General features: G+C 39.0%; 2 protein-coding genes across 3 annotated transcripts in view; one reads left to right on the top strand and one right to left on the bottom strand.

The window, feature by feature from the left end:
* Nucleotides 1-26904, top strand: part of LOC140945160 (uncharacterized) — a 388260-nt gene that overhangs the window by 318807 nt on the left and 42549 nt on the right. The window lies entirely within an intron of this gene.
* LOC140946902 (mitochondrial inner membrane protein Mpv17-like) overlaps nucleotides 21928-26904 on the bottom strand; it is a 19362-nt gene continuing 14385 nt past the window's right edge. The window contains exon 2 of one of the 2 annotated variants that reach the window (XM_073396006.1): nucleotides 21928-22672. In XM_073396006.1, the coding sequence (XP_073252107.1) occupies nucleotides 22224-22672 (449 nt within the window). In that variant the 3' untranslated portion in view covers nucleotides 21928-22223. Of the gene's footprint in view, nucleotides 22673-26215; nucleotides 26781-26904 lie in introns of those variants that run through there. The other variant, XM_073396005.1, reaches the window with a different exon arrangement.

The raw sequence follows: 26904 nt of genomic DNA, 5'->3' as shown, positions 1-26904 counted from the left end.
AATAAAATAATAAAATATAATAAAATAATAATATCTGTCTGGAATTCATACAAGGTGCCTTTACTGAGTCTTTAGACGGCCAAGTCCAAGAAGTAACTACTCACCCTCCCCACTCATGAAGCTTATGACTAGTCAATCACTTTCCCCAAGCTCTGCTAGTAGTGTTTGAGTAATTATTAGTCACCGCATTGATTTCGCCGGCCTAGGCCACATGAAAAATTATCTGACTTTGCACTGCTTTCTGACATAAAACTCTAATCAAAGTGACAAAATCTCCCCTGCCTACCGCCCCCCCCCCCCCTGGTTTTCACACAAAACAAGGAAGCCACTCACCCACGGATATGCCTGGGACTGGGCTCTCTGCTGACACCTAGTAAGACGCCAAGCCCCTGGTTTTTTTTTACGGCTACACTGGCTTGAACACGGGCGATTCAAGCGAAAACTTTGCGGGCACCTTTTGGCAAAATCACACAGATATATAAGAATATAAAATATAATAAATAACGTCAATGGAAAAACTGCGTCTCGGTCCATTAAAACGCGCAACAGATTTTAGCCTTACAAATTTTAAGAAAAAAAATTCAGGAGCCTATAATGAATGTAATTTTTTTTAATTAACCGTAATTCCCAAAACTAAACATTGCACATTTAGCTACTAAGCGCATTATAGCATAGCCTGCGACTAGATGTTTCTCTCGAGCTCCTGCATGGCTTTTCCCGACTGAAAACCAACTCGAAGGACTTCATAAACGCGACATGCAAGAGAAACTAAGAGAGAAAGCTCTGCTCACAGGGTAATTATAGCCATATCCTGCACGCATATTCTGTGGGGTATTTTTTGCTGTTCACGTCCTACATGAGGAGCCATTTACAGGTTCATTTACTAATTACGTTTACTGACGGTTGCTATGCTGAATTTCCTGTTATAATTTTACCTCCGATCTTGTGCATGTTAGCAGGGGTCAGACTGGCTGTCATCGATAGTGATTTTCACAGAGGCGATGAAACAATTCTAAATTTCCCAACTGTCTTTTAATATGGTTAAAACAGTACTAGGCGAGGTAAATAAAGTCGAGCGCTAGCCTGTACACAGACGTTGTTTTATTTTTCTTTTCGTTCTTTTCGAAAACATCGGCGAGGTTGCGAGGGAAGCGAGGGCGGAGCGCGAGAAAGAAAAATTCTTCTCCCCCCACCGCTACCCCCTTGCGCTGGCGGTAAATAAATCCCCTGCTGTTTATATTTTATCACCCGCGCTCGACGGACTTTGAAGAGAAAATAGGGGGCCTGCGAACGGGCTAGTCGAGCGCGGTCTTTTCAACTATTCTCCGGATAGGATCAGCCCGATCAAGACGTCATTGTATGGAGTAGATGTGAGTTCTTTTTTGCCGTATCCCGGTCGAGAATTTCTTTGTTGATTCAAATTCATTTCCCTTAGAAGTGATTGGTATTTGACAGAAAATGTTAACAGATCGGACAGGTTCGGAGAGTTCAAACTTCTTCTGACAACCGGAGATAGCCAGCCTTCCTTCGTCACATTGGTTCAAAACTGAGGCGAATTCAGCCTTAGATCAGTAGGTTTACCTTGCGACGCATTAATTCTGGCTTTTATTATGACTTGCTTTATCGTAAGACTCCTTGAAGGTTAGCACAGTGTTCGATTTTTTACCCTTTAATTTATTTATTTCTGCCTCGAACATATCCGCGCCAAAACCTCCTAAATGCCCGCCAAATGTAATGTGGCGCGCCCGGGAGTGATCGTACAGTGTTTAGGAAGAAACAGACCCAGCACAACTTCCACTTCAGGCAATTTTGTTTCACAAAAAGAACCCTTATAAAGAAGTCGAAAAGCTCTATTAATTTCGTGCTACATTTTCTTGCTAAACAATGGAACGTGTTGAAAATTATAGACATCCGTGTGGCATAATACACGTACACTTACTTTTACACACGTCGCGGCCAAATTGCTACATCTTTGATCTTTTTTCAACTGTTTTGCTTGTTGTCAACGTTTAAATGCTACATCATGATCCTTATTTTTTCCCTCGCTCTCTGACTTCGCGCCGCATTCCGCTTTCTAAACGCCTGGACAGGCTAGAGCGAGTCGACCGCTTCCTCGATTATAAAAAACTATCCGATATGTGATTCTCCATTTTGCCCTTGCGCCAAAAGCCTGGTTAAACCATGGTTTACCAGGATGCAAGCCTGGTTGAACCAACCAGACTTTTCTGGTTGTCAAACCAGGCTTAACCAGGCGTTAAACTTGTGCAGGCGTAGGATAAAATTCTCGGTAAAAAAATAAGATTGGCGTTTTGCACATCGGGAAGTAAATACTGATAAGATGATCAACAGAAAATTAACGATCCACCAATTAATCATTTGTCTCCTTCTTCAGTATGTACCAAAACCCCCGGCCAGTAATAAACTGAATCATACGGGAATAGGCTCGCGATTGTAATGAAAGGGAAGATAGTTCACAAACGAACCCCGGACATCTTATCTTACGTAAGAAAATGCAATGTCTTTCGTTTATAAAGCTCTCAACTGGTAAATTTTAAGCGGGCTTTAAGACCTGAATTAACTCTTTCAAGCTTCATGACGTACACAATTAAGTTAGCCAAATCACCACTTTTAGTAATATGAACAAATCGGTTCTGCGATACTTCCAGAGAAAACAAAAAACCACTCCTACAAGATGTGACACAGTCAGTCAGCTCGGATTTGCTTAATCCAGTTTCACAAAATTGAATAAAGAGCAAATTTTATTATTATCTTGAAAAATGATAGACTACGAGCAGTCTCTCTTTTTTCTGTAGTCCGTCGAGCAAAACGCGAGACACGCAATGGCCACGCGCGTGACTGATGGCGCGAGACGGGAAAGGCACGAAAAAAGAGAGACTACCCGCAAAGCCAGAGAGAATGGTCTTTCACGGTCTAGTGATTTTTCGGCGTCAAAACTGAAGTGTTGACAGGCCAGGCACGTGAAACGTGACTTTAGAGTTTGCTTGAACAACAGAGGTTTTTCTACTTTTCCTTTTAAATCGCAGCTTATGCAGTGCATAGAGTTAGAGTCGATTCTAAGCTAATTGACTGAGCAAATCTTAATTTTGGCCGCTGGTCTCACCTTTAGAGGTCATGAAGCTGGTCTATTTCTCTGATATTAATAATTCATTTCCTGTGCATTATGTTTTGAATGAGATCACCCGTGGACTAGTTCTTGTTTGCGGGATGTTGAATTTTCACGGGACAGTGTTCTACACATCCTAATTGTAGCTTAACTTTACGCTGTAAGTCACTCAAGATCATTCTTTGGGCGCCGATTTGTTTTTTCTTTCATTCTTGAGAATCTTTGTTCTATAGCGCGATGTCCTGTAGTGCATCCGTTGGTAATAACTATTGTTTTAGCTTTACAAAATAAACAGTCTAAGAGTCTTCCAGCCTATGCTACTTTCTGTTTTAAGTTCTAAAGTAAGACTACCGTTTTGGAACTAAAGCGTTCCTTGACAGTGAAGAGAGGCTTTGAGCATTTAAATTGCGCAATCACGTCACGTACCCGGAGAGATGAGACCTTCTTATGCTTCTCTTTGCTCCGTATCTAATGTTTTTTTTTTTTTTCGGGAAACGTGACAAACTTTCCTGCAGTGCTTCAGTCATCATCAACTTGTCAATGGTTTCGATTGTTAACAGTTTGTTGTCAACGCTTGACAAATCAGCCAATCGTATTTTGCGTTGTGATGCCAACGCTTAATTCATTGGCTCTGGCTAAGCGGGCAGTCTCTCTTTTTTCTTCTCGGGCTGCCGCCCTCGTTTCGCGCGTCTCGCGGCTTCGCCGCTCCCGCGCGCGTGCATTGCTCTCACTAAATCTGAAGAAAAAGAGAGACTGCTCGCAGTCTAGAAAAATGAGGGCATATTGCAAACTGCGCTATCAAATTAAGGCTTAAGTAAACAGTATGGTCATAGAGGGATATTAAAGTCAGTGCTAACTGAAGTCAGTTAGACTTGACTGCAGGCAAAAGTTTCTTTTGATTCATCCATTCGTCGAACGTTCCTGTTGAGGTGTTCAGTATATTCACAAGAAGAAACTAAAGTAAAGAATAACAAAGAAAAAAAAGAAGAACTGTGATTTAAAGAAGTTTTGTCATGATCTTTTAGTGTTACAATAAAACCATAACTTTGAATAATAATAATAGTAATAATAATAATAATAATAATAACACTGAGATAATGGTTCAGTTCTATATAACAATTATTCAGCAAAGTGGAGGTGGCTAGAAGTGGTGCCTTTATATTAGTATACACTGAAACAGTGAGATAATTGAGCGCAATGACCGAACGGCCGTCGCGTTTTCTGGCAGACAAATAAAATTTTGGAAGGCATTGTATTTGTTAAGCTCTTGCGCGCGGGGAAATTTCTTCAAAAGGAGTCGTAATTCTTTTTGTGTTTGAAACCATTCTGTAAAAACCTATTAAATGTAGTTTTAAGCCTCGTTTTATGAACATGACAGCTAGTAAATAAAGAAACGCAAGACTCAATTTGCATAACAAAAAAACTTTTTCACTGGTTTCATGGATGAATTCAAGTCAAAGCTTGAAGTTCAAGCACCTGTTTAAACTTCCAAACCGAATTTCGTCACCTTCTTCGTGTATTCCGGTAATAGCTTGTTTGATTATTTGTGAAGTTTCTTTTTTTGTTTCGGCAGTAAAGTACCGGAAAGGTATTATGCGCGTCACTTAACTTACGCGAGTTTGGCGTCGCAGTAACTGGAGGTGAATCAGTGAATAGCACTGGATATCGGGAGGTTGAGTGGCCAATCAGAGCGCGCGAAAAACACTATCCACTATTTTAGTATATACTAATTATAACTACTACGCCATCATATCTCATATACAAGTGCGTTTTTCTTGAAGGTTTCCGACGGCCTGGGTGCAACATACTGTAACTTGAAAAACAAAATTCTTTGCAAAAACTCTTGAACTGTTAAAAAATGACCAAAAACTGGTCATGCTCTGTTTTCCGTCAGAGAATCATTTGCTTTCTCTTTTTTTTTAGATTTCCAACTATAAAAAAAGGATACTGAGGAAATTTAGCTCAGCTTTGAACAAAATTGCAAACTTGCCATGACATAGCCCTTAAAGTAGAGGAACTCTTTCACCAGTGTCCGCTTAATCCAAGTAAAAAAGAAAAAAAAAGAAAGAAAAGTTGTCACACACTCGAGCTCCTTTCCTGTTATATGGGAGTATTAAAGATGTTCACGAGAGTAAAAGTCGTGGTGAATCAACACATACAGTGAAGGCAACTACAAAATGAACTAGGACTTGCGTCGCAGTTATTATCAAACCATTTTATCCTGGCCAAGGCAATGAAAGATTGATCGAATCACCCATGGATGACTGCTCTGAATTCTGAAAACTACATTTAAAAGCAGGTGAGAAACTTATTTCGTTTTCAAATCAGGCCTGTACTGAATTAAATAATAAGTAGTCGAGGTCTCATAAAAATCATTTATTCTCTGCCGAAATAAGTTAATGATCGCTGCCCTTCAATGCATCCATCATTAGTAATGAGCATAGTTCATAGACTGGGAGGGACTGGACAACCAGACAAAGCTTAGCCTACAAAAAATGGAACAATGCAGGAACCTGACAATGGTATTTGGTGTTGCAATCATCATTGGGCTGCCTGTGGCAAAGCCCAATAGAAAATTGTGCTTCATCATCGAGGTCACATGAAGACAAAATGGCGGACGGATCTCCCAGAAGGGGATGAGTGTCTCGTTGGGGCCAATCTTTTGACTGTTGATGGCGGAGGATAGGTGAGGGTGGGTCATTTCAGATTTAAACACAGAGAATGGAAATCGTCGACTCTACCAATATGAATAAAAATATAAATAAGCAAATAACCCTTTTTAAACGGGAAAAAAAGACAGGTATTATTTTCAACTGGGACATTTCTACATTGTACCCCAATCCAAATCCTTCAGCAACCAAAATTATTGCATGACAGTATAACGTGACTACCACGTTTACCCCACAATTACCCCACGCAATATTACAATAATCGAATTGAGATTGAATGAGAGCGTTGTATATACAATAGAGAGTTGGCGTTGGAACAAAATCTCTAATTCTTTTAATTGCTCCTATCCCGGAAGCGATCTTTTTAGATAATTTATCGATGTGCGTTTGCCACCGTAGATTTTCATCAATGAATATTCCATACAAGCGATTTTACAGAGGTAACTTTTTCTATCGAAACATTATCAATCGAGAGCTCGGGTTGGCTCGACAAAGTACTCAATTTTTGACTTGATCCAATTAGCATAAATTCAGTTTTAGCAGTGTTCAAAGTAAGTTTGTTGGAAATAAGCCATTTGTTTAAATTACCTAAATCGTGATTCATGTTTAACTGTATTGAATAAACATCAACATCTGCATAAGTAATGCGCGTGTCATCAGCATACATCCTAGGCTGGCATGAAGTTAGGCAGTTTGGCAAATCGTTGATCTAAATAAGAAATAAAAGGGGATCATGAATTGTTCCTTTATAGGTACCCCGCATTTATTTACTTATTTATTATTATTTTATTTTATTTATTATTTAAGCTAAATTTACATCACACAAAACGTATACATATTACAACTTGACGAAACAAACATAAAAATAGCTGAGGTTACATTTATGCTTGAATTCGCTTAGCTACTTACAATAAAAGGAAAGGACGGTGAACGGTGGACGGTGAATGGCTCAACTTTGCAGGACACATGGCTAAGTCAAAGCGATTAGCTAGAGGGTAACCAGTGCAAGCAACAAATTTAAATAAGAAAAAATTTCCATTTGTTTGAAAAGACGGTGAAAGAATTACAGCGGAGGGCTTCTTGTTTTTCCAAGTGTAAAATAGAAGTCTGCCGTCTTAATGTCTAAAATGATAAAACGACCATCTGGGTCTGCGTAATCCTTGTTTAAAACGAAATCGAAATTATTTTTAAACAGAATGGCCACACCCGCCCTTCGACTATTTTCACAGCCAAAAAAAGCTTTGTAACCCCATTCATTTTGCCATAAATCACAGGTTTCCTTCGTACAGTGCACCTCTTGTAAAAAAAAAAAAACATGGAAATTTTTCTCCCTGAGCCAATTAAACATTTCTCTTCGTTTAGCTTGCCCTGATAAGCCTCTAACATTCAATGAACATATATTTAAGAAATATAATGGTGAAAACCAATTATTATTATTCTGCATTGAAAACTATACAGACGGCACACACGATAAACGAAAAAAAAGAAAAAACCTATTGCTGCGAGTTCGTTAATTCTACAAACGAACATTATGCTACTACAGAGAGAGCATAAACAATACACTACTAGCATACACGGGCTCTTTCACTAGGAATGGAAAGTTATGAGCTGGTGCGAACTAAGACCTTTAGGTAGCGCTCCTAATTGGTTGTACGATCCGGACGACTATTTGGTCGGAGCTCCGCCATAAACACATTTTTTAAGATGCAAAGCGATTACTCCTACTTTCTACTAAGCCCGATTGATGAGTAGAAATGATATCTTGAAACAAGTATTACTGCTTGCATTGATCATCTTTTACCTACGGTCGGCCAAATCCTTTTTTTGTTTCACGGCTTATACAATAGTGCTCTTTTAAACAAATGTCATCGACTCATGGATAAACTTCCGGTTATCTAGTTGTTGCTTTTACATTTGATTCACCGTAATTTGGTCGTGTTCTAAGCCTTCTTGTAACATGTTCTTACAAATGAGGTAATGAAAGTTCGTGTGGTGTTTAGTTTGAATGTAAATGCTTCTTTTGCAGATGACATTATTCGTGTAGTCAGTAGTGTAAGGTATCGCCTGTATGGTTAATTATTAGCTGAGAACGTCCTTAAGTTCATCAGACACCGTATTAACATAAATGAAAAGATTTTTCTCATTTTATCGCAAAAAATTATCCTTCGCATAAAAATATAGTGCACCAACTTTTTTTACGGAAATATCCTCTCCAGAGGGTACCCAGCCAAGTTGAAAAATTACAGAAATTCCAGGGGTGGGGGTCTAAAGCAAAGTGCCCTCCGTTGGGGGAGGGGGTGGGGGCTATGGATATTTTTTGGGACTACACAATTGGGTTGCCATGTATGATGATTTAGTTATTTTACATTGGTAAACCTGTGGTGCGGACGGACGGCTTACGACGCGTCCATGGAGCTCCGCTAAGACCTCATCGACCCGTGCGTGTTCGTATTATTTATTACAATTAACATTTAGTCACCTTCTCTTGGTAAATGTGCCACTGGTTCCATTGTCGTTAGCATCTGCACAAGTTATAAAAGAAAGAAAGAAACATGACAGCTAAATTGTTCTTTCAGGGCTATTATATTGAACTGTTTTTGGAAATCTATTCCAGGCCTACAAATGATCATCAAAAACGACTTAAATATCCGCTCTAAAAAGCCTAGTAGCCACTTCCAGTCTCTCAAATAGTAGCGAGAACAAGGTCAAAGCCTATAGCCTCCGAGGGTTTATCGCATCAGTTTTAACGATCTCTGTATATCACTAACTTAGAGTCTGAAACAGACTAAGCTGGTAGCTATTGGGCTGCCTGCCTTTAGTTTTAACGATCTCTGTATATCACTAACTTAGAGTCTGAAACAGGCTAAACTGGTAGTTATTGGGCTGCCTTTGGCAAAGCCCAATATAGTTTTTAGTAGCGTGTATGTGGAGAAAAGACAAAATTGCGCACGCATACCAAGAGGGCGTTGCGTGTCCCGTCCCTCGCGCAATGGGACTATTGACTTTTAGGGGAAGGGGGATAGTCACTTGCCGGGATAAGTACAAACAGCTTTGAAACTATTTAATAAGCTACTATATCACGCTGCTGACAGACAACCTGCCTCCATGTCTCCAATTAGGATTCTGAATGTTGACTAAAATATCTTATTTGCCCAAGAGTACATAATTTTTTCAGACAATTGTAGAAAATAATAACCTGTTTCAAATTTTAGGCTAAACAGGTTCTTTATAGAGGGGTCCTAACTGGCAAATTTTAGCCTAACAGTTTCTTAAAATCAAGTTTCTTAGTCGCGGGTTTTTGCCCCCTGCAGGGATTTCGCCCAGAGGACGAAATCCCGAGGAGGCACTCAAGTCACTCGTGCGTATATTAAGGAAAGTACTACCAGTTAAAATATACAGTCAGTATGCCAGAAAAAACTCTCGATTTTTCAACAGGGCCGCGAGGAATCGGTGGGTAATGATGATGTTTTCTATTACTCGCGCCCGCCAGTAACGGAGATGGTTAGGATGACGTAAAACAGAAAATCCCCAAGGAACCGCCTAGGTAGATTTTCTGATATTTATTGTACAGTCCAATTGGATACTCTTTAGCGTTAATGCACCTATCAATGTAAGCCCCGTGGGGGGGGGGGGGGGGGGGGTGAGTGCGGGTAAGGGGTGGGGATTTGACAAATTTTGAAATTTTTTGATCAAATTCTCCAGGGTGGGAAAGGAAAGGTCGATCAAAAGTGTCAAAAAAGCCCCCAACCCAGGGAAAAAATCTAAACGAACAATACCATAACACTATATAAAACAAATTAAAAGAATATTTCAAAAGTACGTTCTTACTACTTTTATTAATGGTTAACGTAAGCTCTGTTAAATTACTCGCTGTGATTAAGTATTTTCTCTCTCCACTAGCATCTCCTATTTTGAACAACAAAATCACTCCAGGAAGATTGACTGTGCTATTATAATATTAATGAAACGTAAAATGCTTTATGACATCTGCTCAACATGTCGGAACAGGTCGGATCAGTGACCTGTAAAAAATCCTCTGACTTTCATGGTGGAATTCCATTTCAATCGAGTTTTACAATCAGATGGGAACTTGAAGATAAAACCTTTCTCAAAATAGACATTATCTGTTTAGATGACAGTTTAAGTATCGGATTATGGTGATTAACACAAACGAAAACTTCATACTGTTACGTGCCGGAATAACCAAGAGATGTCCGCGAACAAGGCATAAGTGAAAAGAACTCCCGAGTAAAATATAAGGCACGCAACAAAAGTGTGACAACGAGCAGTTACCCTTTTTTAACTATTGTTTATTTAGTTATACCCTGTTATAGTTACTTAAGTTAAAGATTAGATTAAGCAGTTCGTAAAGCAGGCAGGCTTACTGTCTTTCATGGCCATACAGGAACAACTCCCAATTCCACTGACTTGAGACATCAATGCTTGACTTTCTTGATTCACTGGATCCTTTCCACTCATTGGCTTTTCTGTATTCACAAACTCGTACGAGGAACTTCATCATGAACTCTTTTATCTTCTTCTCTTTTCTGCTATCGTCTCTTTCTTCTCTCCAGATATAGCAATGTCAAAGGTTATAGCTCCTCCATAGCTATGGCAGTTGATTATAGCTTTCTCACAGTATAGCATCCATAGCTGATAAGTTCAATCACAGCTAGCCACGAGGGAAAGCCCTCGGGCACACACACCTCTGTTGCTTGGAAGCTTGCTTTTATACTTTTTCTTTAAGCATCTAGAACGTTCCGTTGCTATTTATAGTGTATTACAACATCTACTATTTGTGGAAACTGCTGAGTCACATTACAGATATTTCTGGAATATTACAGATCAGATTATAAGATAATTCTAGAAAAGTCTGGAATTGCATGACGGATAAACTAAAAATAATTCTGATCCTCTAACAATACCTTTCTCCAACAGCGTGACGTTCAGAAAGCCTCGAGGGACGGACTTGGTAACCGCTTCTGAATTGATATCAGGCTTCTGTCGGTCAAAGTCAAATGCCCCGACCCCGGGGTCGTTTCGCACGATCAAAAGCCCGATAGGGGGATAGTCTCAGGCATCAAATCCCCGCCCCTTTCCTGCACTCCCCCCCCCCCCCCCCCACGGGATTTACATTGATAGGTACATAAGTGTTAAGTGTTATAAGGTCCGTACAACTGTGTATATATAAACACTTGGAGAGTTTACCAGAACGAGTTCACAAATCTTTGATTGGAAACAATATGCTGCCAGACACTCTGTCTCTCTCTTTGGGGGAATAAGACTCAGTCCCAATTGCAAACAAGCAAGACGAGTGAGTCAACGGGTAGCTCATCACTAGCAGAACGATGAACGATTACAGAAATTTGCCGACAAACTAATTCTGTGCTGACTTATTCCCAGCTCACAGATTTCCTTTTATAAAGTTTAAAGTAACAAAGACTAGAACGCGCGAGCCAGAATTCATTAAAGCTTTGAATTTCTAAGGCTTACTTTCCGGCAAAGAAAATGAACTGTATGTAAAAAGTGAAGGAGAAATAGCAGAAACTTCCAACTTCTGATTAAATAGTTTCTTATGGTTTAGAATAAACTATTCTCAAAACTGCGAATGTTTTGATCAAAGCTGTGTAAATCGAACTGAAGCAGTGTATGGAACCTTACGTTTGCTGTTTTTACTCTCACCTATTGTATGGAATATGTGTGAAAATCTTCAATACGAATTGGTATATTTCAAAGAGCTACACAACGAGCAAGAATACTATGGACCGGCAATACACAAAGCGGGGGCAGCCCTAGTGTCAACTATTACTAGTTACTGTATTGTAAAAGTTGCAGTTGATTATTTGGTTATCAGAAGGGGTTCCCGGATTCTAACGCCACGCACTCACCCAGAAACATTCCTAAACAACCACACCCTTCCTCCGGGCTAAATCGTCCACCCCCTCCCCCCCACCCCTATTATGATACATAAAACCTCTGCGGCTAAAGTTCTTACTTTTCTCAGATGTGGCCACTTGGTGCCAAGGAGCCGTCTGCTCAACAGTTGCAACGTTCTGGGTTTGATTTACCCTTGACTGCAGGATTTCATATCGTCTGAAAGCATATCCGGTACAAATCAGAGCATGAGTCAGCGATACCGACAAGAGTAGAAAAAGAAAAAAGAAACTCTCATTATTCTCTGACGATATTTTTGCGAATTTCGCTGACTTATTTGGAGGAAAGTTGTTTAAGTGGTTAACATTATACTTAACATATTAGTTATAAAAAACAAACAAACAAACGTGAAAAAGCGGCCATTTTGGTTAACAGTAATAGTAGTAGTTGACAGTAGTAATAGTATAGTATTGCTAACAGTATCTTTTTTTTTACTAAGAAAGAGTTTAGAAAAACGTTTTTTTATTTATTTAGATTCTAGTTAGGCGAAGCTAAATAAATAAAAAACGTTTTTCAAAACTCTTTCTTAGTAAAAAAAAGATACTGCTAGCAATACTATACTATTATGTCAACTACTAGTACTACTGTTAACCAAAATGGCCGCTTTTTCACGTGGTTGCAAATCAAGCATAACCCTAATCACTGAGTAGTTTAATAAACAAAACCTCAAGGGCAAGTTTTTCACCTTACCAAAGTGCTGGAGAGAGAGGATTCGTTCAATCTCCACTAAATAAAATCAGAACGATTCAGTCATGGTGACTGAATAAAGAGGCCAAAAAAATGAATAACGGCCACACAAACTATCAATGATGAAAATCTTGTTCAACTGCCCACCCGCGTTTCCCTGTATCTTATTCAACTGGCTTTATCAAAAGTTTTTCCTCTCGAGTCAAGCCCCTATTGAGTCACTGTTGCCATTGATTACAGTAGTGTTTCGAAAGCACTTAAATTTTCTTAGCCATTATCAAGAATGCCATGGAAGTACTATGGCGAAGTAATAGGTACTCTCTCACAAAAGAATAGTGAATAGTTAATAAGAAATTATTGTAAACAAGACATCAGTTTTCGAAAAGCCCTATACTGTGAGCCAGTCTCATGTGGCTCGGAATTCTTAGTATAGAGCGGGAATGATATGCAAGTGCGCGGGCAAGCAGAGAGAATTTCGACCAGAAGAGAGAATGCTTTCGCCGACCAGCGGTCTTAAGGGGATGGTAATAGGATACCGAAATTACTTTCATTCCGGAATGAGTTTCGTTCCGGAATGAAGGACGAATTATATTCACGTGATTAAATAGACCGGCTTAGCTTAAGGCGTTCTCCCTCACGTGGTTTTCGCGCCAGATCAGGTACTCATGCGCAATTCACCCCAGACTACACGCGATGTTTGATTTTCAATCCAGAACAAAGTTCGTTTTCAGTTTACCTTTACCTCAATGAAATTGGCATAAGAACGAGCATTTCATTCCGATTGAAAACCTGAATGAACTCATTCCGGAGGGACTGAACGGAAATGAAATGTCGTTTTGGTATCATGTAAAAAAATATAAAGAAATATTATTATTGGTTTTCACATGACGTCACTAAAATTCATACTAAAAAACTATCGATCCTACCGAGATTTTACTTTCACGATGCATCAGAGCAGCTGAAAACTAATTTTCATACAAATTTTCGCTTCAAAAGGGTTGTTGGTTTTGTGATAGAGTACGCTTGAATTCCTAAACTTTTGCGTGACGCGGCATTTACATGACGGCCAAGAGAGATGCCATGTAGTTTAAAAAAATGAGTTATTACAGGAAATTTTGCCATCTAAACAGTTCATGTATTAGAAAAAGTATTACTTTAATGTTTATGAGTTTCTCGAAGAATAAATTCACGCTTTTGTAGCAAAAGTCGGTAACAGATGTTTCTGTTGGTTTCCGTTCGCCATGCAGTGGAGCTCATCCAGGTGAGCATCAGCATGGCGTCTCCATACAAATCTCTATAAGTTTGGGTGAAACATTTCTTCGGAAATCTCGTATACGAAATATTCCTCTGACCTGAATCTTGGCGAGGGTCTTTGTATATGTACCTCCTTTCATTTCCCAGATTGTGGACTTTGTCTATTGAACGGTTTTGATTTTTATTTTGATCTATTTTGAATGGCGTGACACTGAAAACCAGCAATATAAAAAATGGAGTAAACTCAAAATTGAAAGTCATCCCGGTGTTGTATTAATAGCCCCTAAACGTACCGTTGTCTCATTTCACCAAAGGCCATCTTCCAGCCAGCTGTGTTTAGAAAACTTGTTCTTGTAACTCCACCTCTCGCACCAGCTTCATTAGCTGCACCACTGCGCGCCATTCCTGGCCATGGAGCCTGGTGATTAGAAGGTGGTTTTTCTCTGGCTTCCAGCAGGTCGTCCCAAGTTTCTATTTTGTCAGAAGTGTCACGTAACCTTCAATAAAAACATTACAGCTGAATTATATTACCCGGTCAATCAGTCACGTTATATATCAGTCGATTTTATCAGCACTGTTAAACTCAAGACCTTTTTAAAACCTTTTATAATCTTCGAAAATTTAAGGTGGCTCTGTGACCTCGAGACATAATTGCTTTATTAATGTTTGCTTAAAAAGGTACAGTTGACTCTCTCTAAGAAGAACACCTTCAGGCCCCGGCACTAACTGTCCATCTTAGAGAGGTGTCCGGAGATTCGAGGTAACGTGGCTTTACCGGGAAAGCTGTACCTATTAGCAATGAACACACGACCTCGTCTGTTTAACTTGTTCCGAACAGATTATGACTGGAACATTGTAACAGGAAAGTGGAAGTATTTTCTTATTGTGCAATCATGATCAAACGTTCATGACAAGTATACGTTCACAGCTTCTTGGTCTAAACGCGTAACAGTATACCCTCAAACATTTTGCAATTTAGTGTCATGTAGAGCACCTACTTTTTTGGTCTGAGGGTGTTTCCCACTACATAAAGCAAATCTGACCGATTTCAGTAAAACAGTGGAAACCGTGTGGATCCGCGCCTGACAAGCATGTAAAGCACGGTTTTTGTTAGACATTGCTTATTACCATCGCACGACTAATGTTGTCAGACGTAATGAGAATGGCAGTGCTATTGTCGCTTTTATTAAAAGAAATGGGTTAGTTCATTTAAATGCATTTATCTATAAACTAGCCTTTGATCAATGATCTCCTCCTTATGTTCAGACTTGATTTCACTTGGTAAAGCAGGAATTAGTTCATCTCCAAGTAAAGGTGCATTCAAACGTTCAGATGGTCTCATCTTATTCAGCATCGTCTTTAGTTTATCTGGCGATATAGCACACTCGGCCTGCTTTTGACTCGATTCTTTCATCGCTTCAACGTACTAAAAAGAGAGCAAAACCTTTAAAGACAAATTATAAACATTTTAATAAAGGATAAAATGTAAAATACATTTGAACGTACCCATGTGCGATCACCTCTCATAAGCGATCACCTTCCATAAGCGGCCATCTATCAAAAAAACATCAAAACTTTTCCCAATCAAAGCCCTGTAATTATTTACCATACATTCATTTGTACACACATAACCTATTACACTACTACAAGGCAGGAGATCAAGCAAGCTCTGTAGAGCTTTTAGACGATCTCCACTTTATTCTAAGCAGAAAACGACCACCTCTAGTAAGCGACCGCTACAGACCACTTTTGTGCGAGACAGTTTTGTAATTTTTAACCTGTTGTAGGCGACCAACTGACCCGTGGTCTAATCTCTAAGTTAACAATCAGTACTAGGCTTCCGAGAGTATACAGAATTTTTATAAGTGACAACGTGGAACCTCACATATACAAACTGCATGTAAACAATCTTTGCTTAAAAGCAGATGTCTTGGGACCTCTTCTGGAAAGAGACTCGTATAGTTCGATACTCGCAGGCAACCACCTAATCTTCCCACTTACCGGAAGTTCGACTGTGAGGGAATCCATGAAAGGGAGTCCTAGTCTTGGATTCTGGATTCTGCGGTGTGGATTCTGGATTCTCGGATTCCGTGCCAGTGGAACTTGGTTTCAGGATTACAGGCAGCAGGACTTCAGGATTCCTTAGAATGTGTTCCGGATTTCCAAAACCAAATATTCCATATTCAACAGCAAATATTGCTGGATTCCGGATTCTGTTAAGTAAAAATTTTCCGGATTCCGTAATCCGGATTCTCTTTCATAGGTCGACTCTCTGTAATGTTATGTAAAGCGATGATTTGGAGTAGAGATGAAACAGGTTCATTTTACTTACCATGAGCATGAAATCCTCCTTTTTAAGACATTCTTGAAACGTTTGACCCGCTGGCAAACCCGATAATCTTCCCCGGTATTGAAAAAGTTTTGCTTTGATCTCACTCAATCCACCTTGATCTTGAAACGAGAAACACGCCCTCTTCTTTGATCCTTGTAAGTTTTGTTTCTGCAAAAGAATAAACCAATAACTCAGTACCAAAAGGTTGTTCTAATAGTAAAAAAAAGGAAATGTGCTTTTTATTGTTAACTAGTGAGATAAACCAATTGTAGTTTACTTCACTATTAAAAAAGAACCGAAAAAGTCTTTAAGTAAAATTCCAATTTCACCAGCCCTCGGTTTTTCCAACCCCCCGCCCCCTTACTGCACTTTTCAAAAACACGTGAATTCAAAAGCCAACTGACGTTTGCGTTTTTCACTGCCGTCAATCATCTTAGCGGATCTTTTACGAAACAAAAGTCTCTTCGTAGGTTCGTTGCTTGTGATCGTAATATGTTGACAGCAGCCAAAAACGCAATTGCGAAGACAGCTTTTGAACTTCAGTGTTCGGGTGTTTTTGAAAAGCGTAGTAATCAGAACCCAAAACTGACTTTTAATCGCAACTAAAACACGGGAGTTCAATACCCCTCTATTTTCTCATGGTCTCTTACAATACTGGTAATAAAGACACTTTGCTCGAATATTTAGGCAAAACCTCAGAAGAAGAATGTAAGTGCATTGCACAAAAACGTCTTGGCTTAAGATCCCTGATGCCCCGTTATGATTATCATTATCTACGCTTTCGAGTTCCACAGGGGTCTGTCCTCGGCCCGATGCTTTATCTGCTGTTCACGTCGCCTCTTGGAGACATCATCAAACGCCATATATAATCTTGACTTCAACTTTTACGCTGACAACACTCAGCACTATTTGCCCAGCATAAGCCTAATGCAGCTGTTAATGTCATTCTCATTAAGAATGAGATGTGTATTTTACTTTTAAAAGTGTACATAATTTACAGTAGTGTTTAAATCTGTAATACTAATAAGTTTTATAACCACAATACTAACGATTACATTTTATGATACTTATACTACTACATGAGAAGTTACTGCAATTTGATTGGCTTAGAGCAGTGGTATTTCAGCTTAAGTTGAAATACCTACATGCGAAAATTACAAACCGTTTGCGGGTAGTAGTATAAACAAGTAATAGCTTGATTTGTACGTGATATTTGGCATACATATCACTCGTGATATTTTAAAATTGTCTCAGACTTCCCTCGCCTAACGGCTCATGAACTTACGTATAACAATTTTGAAATATCACAATATCACAATGGTTGTAATGCCAAATATCACTACAAATCATGCTATTAACTATACAAACTACAAAAATTCAGTTATTGATAACTAGCTACATTCCTTGCGGCTCAGGGGCGATCATTTTTGGTAGCAAAATATTTCTTGTACACAGTTCAGTGTTTCAAATAAGTCATAACATCCGTTTCTGATATTGAAAAACAACAACTGAACAACAACAACAACAACAACAACAACAACATTAAAATGAATAAAACCTCGTATTCCTAAATGGCCCCTTCTACATTTTCGAAGTAGATAATATCATCATCATTTATAATCTATTACTGATTTTACTACAAAAAAGAAAAAAAAAAAACAGCAAAAAGGATCATTTAAACCGTAGAAGAATTGTATTGTCACCTTACCGATCGCTATCTGATATTGTCAAGTGAAGATCGCGTCAGATCAAAACCGACAAGTTACAGCCCTGTCACTTGTCACACCCAAGCGTTTTGCCGTCCTCTTCTTCCTGCCGTCCTGTTGCGATGTGAAAACAATAATTTTCCATTACTTATAACAGAATGTGGGTTTCTCGCCCTGCTTTCTAACTTGTTTCCACAAGATCAGCAGCAAGACGAGAGTTTTTGCACTGAAACAATAACAATAACAAATAAGTTTATCTCTTTTTTTTTTTGCAAGTTGTGGTGCATTCTTATTGTTTAGATTGAATGAACGGCTAGCCATGCTTCATTGTCATTTGAACCATGCAAAATGGTACCATAAAATCATAAGAATGATGAATAATAATATCTTTTGATAATATCGTAATCTTTACAAATAATGGTATGATGAGCTGAAACGAGTAGCAACCAGCTTCCATGCGTTGTCAAGGTGAATTTTACCGGGTGAGATAACTCAGGATAACTATTCAGGGTTACAGGAAATATTTTTCAAAAGAAGGAATTTTTTAATTCCTCTATAAAAAAAGAAGCTGTACGAGATGCTAATATTAAGACATGACGAACAGGGATGTCATGGAGTGCATGCGCATGTTCTAACATGGATATCCATGGTTCCGCTAACAAAGTTAGATTTGGTTTTCAAATCAGGGACACTACTGCATTTCTCGTGGCGTATTGTTGTGGTATTAAATGCTTATATGTACCCTAGCTGATTCTAGAGAATAAAGTGGTGAATTGGTTTAAATGAGAATGTCTTTTCAGTTTTTAGAATGAGAATAAATGTCAATATATAAGTAAAACAATCGTGTTTTGAAGCTTTTAACCTACCTTCTCCGGGCTCTGTTCACCGCCAACTGTTTTCACTACGAGCTCTTTAATTTTACATCCAAACAAACATCTCCAACTGAAGCATACGGAACATGAGCCGGCGTATAAAATCCTCGAATACTCTGTTTTACATTGCGATTGTACTTTTCTGGCCAATGGTCTTCCGATAATTGCGATTTGTAATGACAACCCGCTCGAATTCGCACTTTTCGTTCGCCATGCAGCGCGACGAAAGGCGGTTGAAACTCAGATCGAAAATTTTGTTTTAAACATCGAACAATGTCTGCGTAAAGTTGGTTAGCTGATTTTTGAAGCACGACCATGTTACAATTGCGCCAATATTTTCATTAAAAAAGGCGATGTGGTACAAACAGTAGCACAAGAACAAATGCGAACTAAAACTTTCAAACCTTACAGTTACCATAGGGACGTTTCATGACAAATTGTCGTGACGCGGCACTTCCGAACACTTGGAACACTCTGCGCCTGCAGTGCAACAAGGAACCGAACGAGAATGAAAACCGACGTCGAAAAACAAAAATAATGGTTGGGTGAAAAATAGAAAAGGAGTGCAGAAAGAAGAGGGCGGCAAAATGTTTGTTTATGACAAACGTAACAGGGCTATTACTTGCGCGTTTTCTCGTGATCTTCACTTAACGTTGTGTTCTTAGCGGAGCTCCACGCGCGGCGCTTTGCGATATTGGGTTATTTTTGGTGCGATTTTGCGGTAATTTTTTTTTCAAAGTACGATATTGCGGTTTTCAGAGTCCAAGCCTATGCGGTAATTTTAAATTTTATGACGCGGTAATCGGTGAAAAAATTGTTGTCACGCGGTGATCTGCGTCGTTTCTTTGAAGCATGACAACTATACAAATCTATGGGATCCTGGCAAATCCTAAAAGGAGTCCTAAAAGGTCTCCTAGGTCCCCTAGCCTGCGTGTCTCCCTAGTTGCACAGTCGACGACCGTCATGATTGCGCAAAGAGAGTCCAGACAATGCGCTCATAGACATGGTGGAGATTTTGTTTTAGCGGAAAAAGTGCGCTTAAATGTGTCTTGGCTAACGCTCTTACCGACCTTACCGTCTCTTTCGTGCTAGTTGCGAAACAATGGCGTGCGATCCAGATGGTGAACAGAGTGACTAGTCAGACAATCCAGTAAATAGTGAGGTCGTTATGAATTGCGTGGCAATTTTCTACGAAGAAGGAAAAGGGGGCGAAAATTACAGAAAAAAAGAAGTTCCTTTGTCTGGTAAATCGAGGGGAGAAGAGGCTGGGGAAATTCAGGGAAACCGTTTGGTAAGTACTATCTTATTGTACTTAACCCTAACCTACCTCAACAGTACATCGATTATCGACATTTTCCTGTCCTACAGTCTATTTGAAAAAATGGACTGACAGTTATCGCACCTTATCGTATATGAGTTTCACTGAAAACTCTTGATAAACAAAGACGAGTGCGATGGTCGTACATGTATGTTTATCGTATGCTTAACATCGACGCAGTGTGTCGACGCACCTTAATTTGGAAACCTTATTCAAAAGGCGGATTTTAGTCTTGCGAACGGCAACTTCTTCCCATTTGCAACTGCGGTTTCGGTATTTGGGTAAATTTTAATGCGCTATTGCGGTTTTCTCTCTCTACCACGTGCGGTATTGCGGTATTCGTACCCCCCTTACGCCCCCCTCCTTTTACGAAAAGATCTTCTGAATTGAAGTTTGGCGGAATTTTTTTCAAACATTACTGATTGTCACTCTTGTCACAGAAGGTTGCTGTCTCCTTTCCTCTGCCGTCCTATTGCTTATTAAAGTTCACTTTTGTGAAGAACAAGTCATTGGCCTTCATGTTTTGCAGAAAGATCACGATCTGTTTTTGCCTTTTTTACATACCATGAGCGCCACATATGACACATGAAATATCAGCGCGTTTTTTGTAGCTTAATATTTTTACACTTTTTTTTTTAAAACTCTGGGACCACTTTATTTGGCTTACCACTGTTGTGGTATCCCTATTTACATAGGCTAGTGTAACTTCTCTGATCATAAAGCCACCCCTGCCTCCACTTTGAGTGACCAACAACGATTTTCTCCTAACATCATCACAACATCATAAAATGGAAAGGTTATGAGAATTGTTATAAAGATCACAATCGAGTAAATGCTTTGATCATGAAACAAATTATTCGCGAATAATCCTTTCAGAAAATGTTTTAGGACAGTCTGGACAATTTGTTTGTTAATATTGGGGTTTAAGGGGGTTAAGCAACTCTCCCCCCCCCCCCCACCCCCTCTAGAAAGACCCTTAATATTATTGTCACAGAGTGTTTTGTTGCACAGCAGCAAATATCGTTACTGTTTAATTTAGAACACCATGAACTGCACCTAAAAATGTTCAGTAACATGTGTTGGAACCAATGATTACAACTCCTGTCAGCTAGTCAAAACACCACAAACTAATCACCGTTGTTGATTGTATTTTATTTTTCCCACACTGCACCTGATTGGTTTATTCCTTGTAACACAATAACATTCCAGCAATCTTTTGAAAACAGCCTTATAATAATTTATTATTTCTTGCCCGTAAGGTTCTCGAACTAAAATGTTCAGTGTGAGATAATCAACTGATAATAAAAACACCTTTGTAAAATTTAAACCATGTATTATTTAAAAACTGATTTGCTTTAGTTTCTCAGAAATACTGTTCATGTAAGAATAATTACTAAAGGCTTGCTGCTCCAGTCTTACATCATAGCATAGCATCATTCCCACTCAGCCTGTTACTCACACACACACCCTCCCCACCCAATAAGCCTGAAGAAAATTAATAAGCAATAATTATTGTAACAGAAAGTACAGGTACCATTTTTGTGTAAACACCATTCCCTGTACTAACAAAGATACAACCAACCTCTTAGATTGGGCCCAGGCTCCACATTGGGAGAAAAGGAGAAAAAATTCGGTGTTAGCAAAAAAAAAAAAAAAATCGGCGAGTGAAGCGAGCCAAGCGCTAGTCCTCCCCACCACTAAGCTTGCTTCACTCACGGCTTTTTTTCCTATTTCACCCCTTTTTTCTGGCTTTTTCCCCCACTACAGAGCCTGCATGGTCCCAGGCTAGCAACCTCTATATACTTTACAAAGTTCTCCAAAGTTATGAACGCAATTAATGACACTTTTACCAATCTATTTTAATTTGCTACGCACCTGCTAGACAAAGGTTCTAAGAGCAATCAAATGATGTAACATTACTGACAGTATTTCTCTTTTCTGACTTCAAATTAGGACCGAGGAAGTGAATGTTATCTACACTATGTCTACCTTTTGATAAAACTGAATTAGTTGAAGGATTGTCTGTGGGTGTGAATTTTCATCCCCAACCTCATTCGATGTGTGATTAGAATGTGATTCCAATATTTTAAACATCACTTTTTTTTCATAACTTGTGTCATTGACTTGCAAATAATTTTATATAAATATTTCAATCATAACAAGATTAGTACTTTTACAGTGTAATTGTATTGGAAATATTAACATCATAACTTCTGGTTGACATCAAGTGAATCAACTAACCAAACAGAGGGTGCTGTGAGTCACATCACTGAACTTGCTCCAAAGGCTTCTTAACAGTTAAGGCTGCAGCATCAGGTGACGGCTTGTTAGCCATCCATGACAGGTATGCATTCCAAACTATTGCTACAATTTGGACAAAGCCAACACAGTGCTGAGTATACAGGAACAAATGTAAAATTCAGAGTCTGGCAAAGGGGCCCGATCTTGTAATTTGTGATCAGTGTCTGCACATAGCATTCCTGGAGCATCTCTTTAATTTCATGCAGTCGTTTTCCTGCAAGTGTCTCTGACACACTGAAAAAGAAGCATATCATAACAGGGGCAAAGAGACTCTGATGCAGCAGCATCTTTTCAAAGCCAGAAGTTTTTGCAGTCCCAGGAACAATCCTTTCTAGTGTAAGATACCATGATCTAAGCACAAGGCCAATAACTAGTCGAACCACTCCCATACGAGCTGTTCTTCTGAAGTCATGATTTGTGCCTTTTTGCTCAGCAAGTTGCTGGGTGATGACATCTCCAGCAGCCAAAAGGACACCTAAGGCAAAAACAAAAAGTAATGAAGAGTTAAACTGTCTTTGCAACCCAGGGAGAAGCATTCAGCTCCTGTATTTGGCCTTAATGGGTAACACCACTGGACATGGTATGGGTTTGGGGGGTTGAGAGTCTTAAAACTGAGTACACAATTTTGCCATTAGCCTCTCAAACATGGTGTCGGCACCATTAACAGCTTATAAAATGTAGGAGATTTCAATTAGTGTACATGTACATGTGTGTGTGTGAGGGGGGATTCAATAGCCTAAATATGGGTTGGAGAGTCTCTTGTCTAAAATAGAGTAGTGAAACGGACAGTTTTAAGGCTTATGGAGGCATACAGGCTATATAAATGAGGCAGCAAGTTAAGTGGGATTGGCAGCAACAGCTTAATCAACCTAGTCAATTTGCCACTTCCTCTGTACTTTTATACTGTACATAAACACATTAGATAATCACTTATTTTCCTTTTTCTTAATTTGCCCACACTCTGAGAGTAACCTGGGGATGAGTATTAATGCTACCCTGGGACTGGGGGTTGGGAGGGGGGAGAGGGTCACTGTTTGGAGGAGGTGAGAAAATAGGGAGGAATCACATCACTGCATCTGGTCTGATGTGACAGGAATCCTTCCCTTTTAACTGTGAACTCTTATACCACCCTCTCCCCCCCCTAGTACATTTGCATGTTAGATGTTTGCAAGGAACTGTTACAGTATTTGATGATCTTATAGCTAGAATAATAGGGGACTGTATAGCCCAATGTGAATTAACATCAACAGGGTGCAAAGAAAGTCAGTTATACAGCTTAAAGCCATTTGGGCAAGCTGTATATTAAAGCTAGCATGCACTAGCCCAAAGTCATTTCAACTGCTAGTCCCAAATACTTTTTGATGAGCTGTGCACAATGATTACACAGTTCTTAGACTGTAATTTGAATCCCTCAAAAAAAACTTCACTGTCTACATTGGGCAAGTTACAAATGAAATTCACTATCCACTAGCAAAATCCACTAGTCCAGGGCTATTGGACAGTACCTTCTTTTTGCAATATGCTGCTTGTACTGTAGCATGCGTTCATGGATAGCTTAATGTATACATCAGAACTTAGTCCCTTTGTTTTTCCTTTGCTTGTTTAGAGTTTTAAAGAAGATAACCAAACAAAATTCTTATCAGGGAGCACTAACCGTAACAAAAGTTTTAAGGTTGTATTTTTTGCAGGTACATACATGGAGCATTAAAACTTGAAAAGGCTGGCCAAGTTTTTTCAAGTTTTAATCCACGTCCATCCTTGCCTTTTGTACATGTAGCTAAAGACAATGCTTATTTAATATAGCCTTGCATAACAAAACTGGACCATTATTTTTGGAATTCAATTGATGCAAAACATGTTTTAGCTTTTAGTGAAATACGTTAGAAAATATAGTGTGGCATAGCCCCTTTAATCTTTCTGTTATGAGAATCTCACTAAGAAAATACGTTACTACAGTCAACTCTCTCATAGCGACCACTTCTCGTAAGCGACCACCTCCCGTAAGCGACCACTTCACAAATAACTGTTTTGTTTCTCAGTCATATACTGTTTCAAAAACTCTCTCGTAAGCGACCACTACGTAAATTTCTTAAACGACCGCGACCACTTTTTGGGCCAGAAATTTGACATATTGTCACATTCATACATTATCATGTTACGTACAAAGTTTCATCAGTTACAAGTGCTATTCGAGTTAAACATTATTAGCAGTTCTCTATTTGCCTCATTTTTGCTAGTAAGATTAGAACTTTATAATGTAATTACGTTAATCGGTTCAGTTTGAGTTTTTTTCTTGATTTTTCCCATAGACAACCACCTCTCGTAAGCGAACACTTTGTCGTACACCAAGGGTGTTCAAATGTTTGAGTCAATCGAGTATTCTTTTAATTAGTATGACAATAAGCCTTTCTGCTGGCCTTGTTAACATGTGCAAAATACAAAAGGATTCTGCAAGAAAGATCAGAAAGGCTGAATTTATCATAAATATAAAAAAACTATTAATAATAAGACACCAATGTGAAAGAGGTTTATAAGCTAGCCCATACATACTAATCAGACATGTCAGAGATTCACGCACACTAAGATGCACACATATATGTATGTACAAATTGCATACACGCATTTCGCACACAAATTTTTGGACTGTTGTTTCTGAGCTGCACTGTACAAACATGTAGGTATCCAGTGATACAGTTTTATAATTCTGTCCCTGGGGAAAAAAGTCCTTACCCTTACATTTTCTCTAAATTCAACCCACTTAAGACGGACACCCCTCAGTGTCTGTATTAACAGAGTAAATGTTTACAACCAACAGAGTAATGCGTACAACCAACAGAGTAATGCGTACAACTGACAGAATAATGCATACAACTGACAGAGTAGTTCATAGAACTGACAGAGAAAATGATAAACTGAGAGTCTCTCTCTGGAGCGCCAAATATCAAGAGGAGACGTATGAAAAAGCAACAGCAAATGATGCCAAATAAGGAATGATAAATAAGCGAAGAAGACAATGATATGATACAACTGACTAAAATAATTTTGAACAAACAGCGCGCTACAGTATGGTTTCATGTTCACAGTTTCATTTGATTTAGGGCTTTTCTATTTTGCTATTTTTTCTATTTTGAGTGTATCAAAATCTAACAATACACAAACTGACCCACACACACACTCCCCACCCCAACCACTCAAATATGCCTGAAGAAAATTAATAAGGAATGGTAACAGAAAGTACGTCAGGTACCATTGTGTAAACACCATTCCCTGTACTAACATCAAATGCAGTGGAGCCTTGAAGATACAACTAACCTCTTAGTCTAAGCCCAGGCTCAGCATTGGGGGAAAAGGAGAAAAAAATTGGTGTTAGCAAAAAAAAAAAAAAAATTCGGCGAGTGAAGCGAGCCAATCGCTAGTCCTCCCCACCACTAAGCTTGCTTCACTCACTGCTATTTTTCCTATTTCATCCCTTTTTTCTGTCTTTTCCCCCCACTACAGAGCCTGTATGGTCCCAGGCTACAAACCTCTATATACTTTACAAAGTTCTCCGAAGTTATGAACACAATTAATGACACTTTTACCAATCCATTTTAATTTTCTATGCACCTGCTAGATAAAGGTGCTAAGAGCAATCAAATGATGTAACATTAACGCCAGTAATAAAAAATGAAAAGCTGAAATTGACTTTGTTCATATTTGGGTATTGTGACAGACTATTTTTTGTCTTTTCTGACTTCAAATTAGGACCAAAAAAGGGAATGTTATCTACACTATGTCTTCTTTTTAATAGAACTGAATTAGTTGAAGGATTGTCTGTAGATGCGAATTTTCATCCTCAACCTCATTCAATGTCAGATTACAATGTGATTCCAATATTTTAAACATCACTTTTTTATAATTTTTGCCATTGAATTGTAAATAACTTTAATTTATATAAATATTTTAATCACAACAATATTAGTACTTCTAGTGAGTGTAATTGTATTTTAAATATTAACATCATAAAATAAAAGGTAGTTTAAACATGGCTAACCTCAAGTGAATCAACTAACCAAACAGAGGGTGCTGTAAGTCACATCACTGAACCAGCTCCAAAGAATCCTTAACAGTTAAGGCTGCAGCATCAGGTGACGGCTTGTTAGCCATCCATGACAGGTATGCATTCCAAAATATTGCTACAATTTGGACAAAGCCAACACGGTGCTGAATAGGAACAAACGTAAAATTCAGAGTCTGTGCAAGGGGCCAGATCTTATAATTTGTGATCAGTGTCTGTACATAGCGTTCCTGGAGCATCTCTTCAATTTCATGTGGTCGTTTTCCGGCAAGTGTCTCTGACACACTGAAAAAGAAGCATATCATAACAGGAGCAAAGAGACTCTGATCCAGCAGCATCTTTTTAAAGCCGGCAGTTTTGGCAGTCCCAGGGACAATCCTTTCCAGTGTAAGGTACCATGATCTTAGCACAGGGCCAATAACTAGTCCAACCACTCCCATACGAGCTGTTCTTCTGAAGTCATGATTTGTGCCTCTTCGCTCAGCAAATTGCTGGGTGATGACATCTCCAGCGGCGACAAGGACACCTAAGGCAAAAACAAGAAGTAATGAAGAGTTATACAGTCTTTGCAGCCCAGGGGAAAGCACTCCCTTATTTGGCCTTAAAGGGTAACAGCACTGAACATTGTATGGGTTTGGGCGGTTGAGAGT

This window comes from Porites lutea, chromosome 8, assembly GCF_958299795.1.
Source record: "Porites lutea chromosome 8, jaPorLute2.1, whole genome shotgun sequence".
In the NCBI taxonomy this organism is placed as follows: Eukaryota; Metazoa; Cnidaria; class Anthozoa; order Scleractinia; family Poritidae; genus Porites; species Porites lutea.
This window is presented reverse-complemented; position numbering and strand designations above follow the sequence as displayed.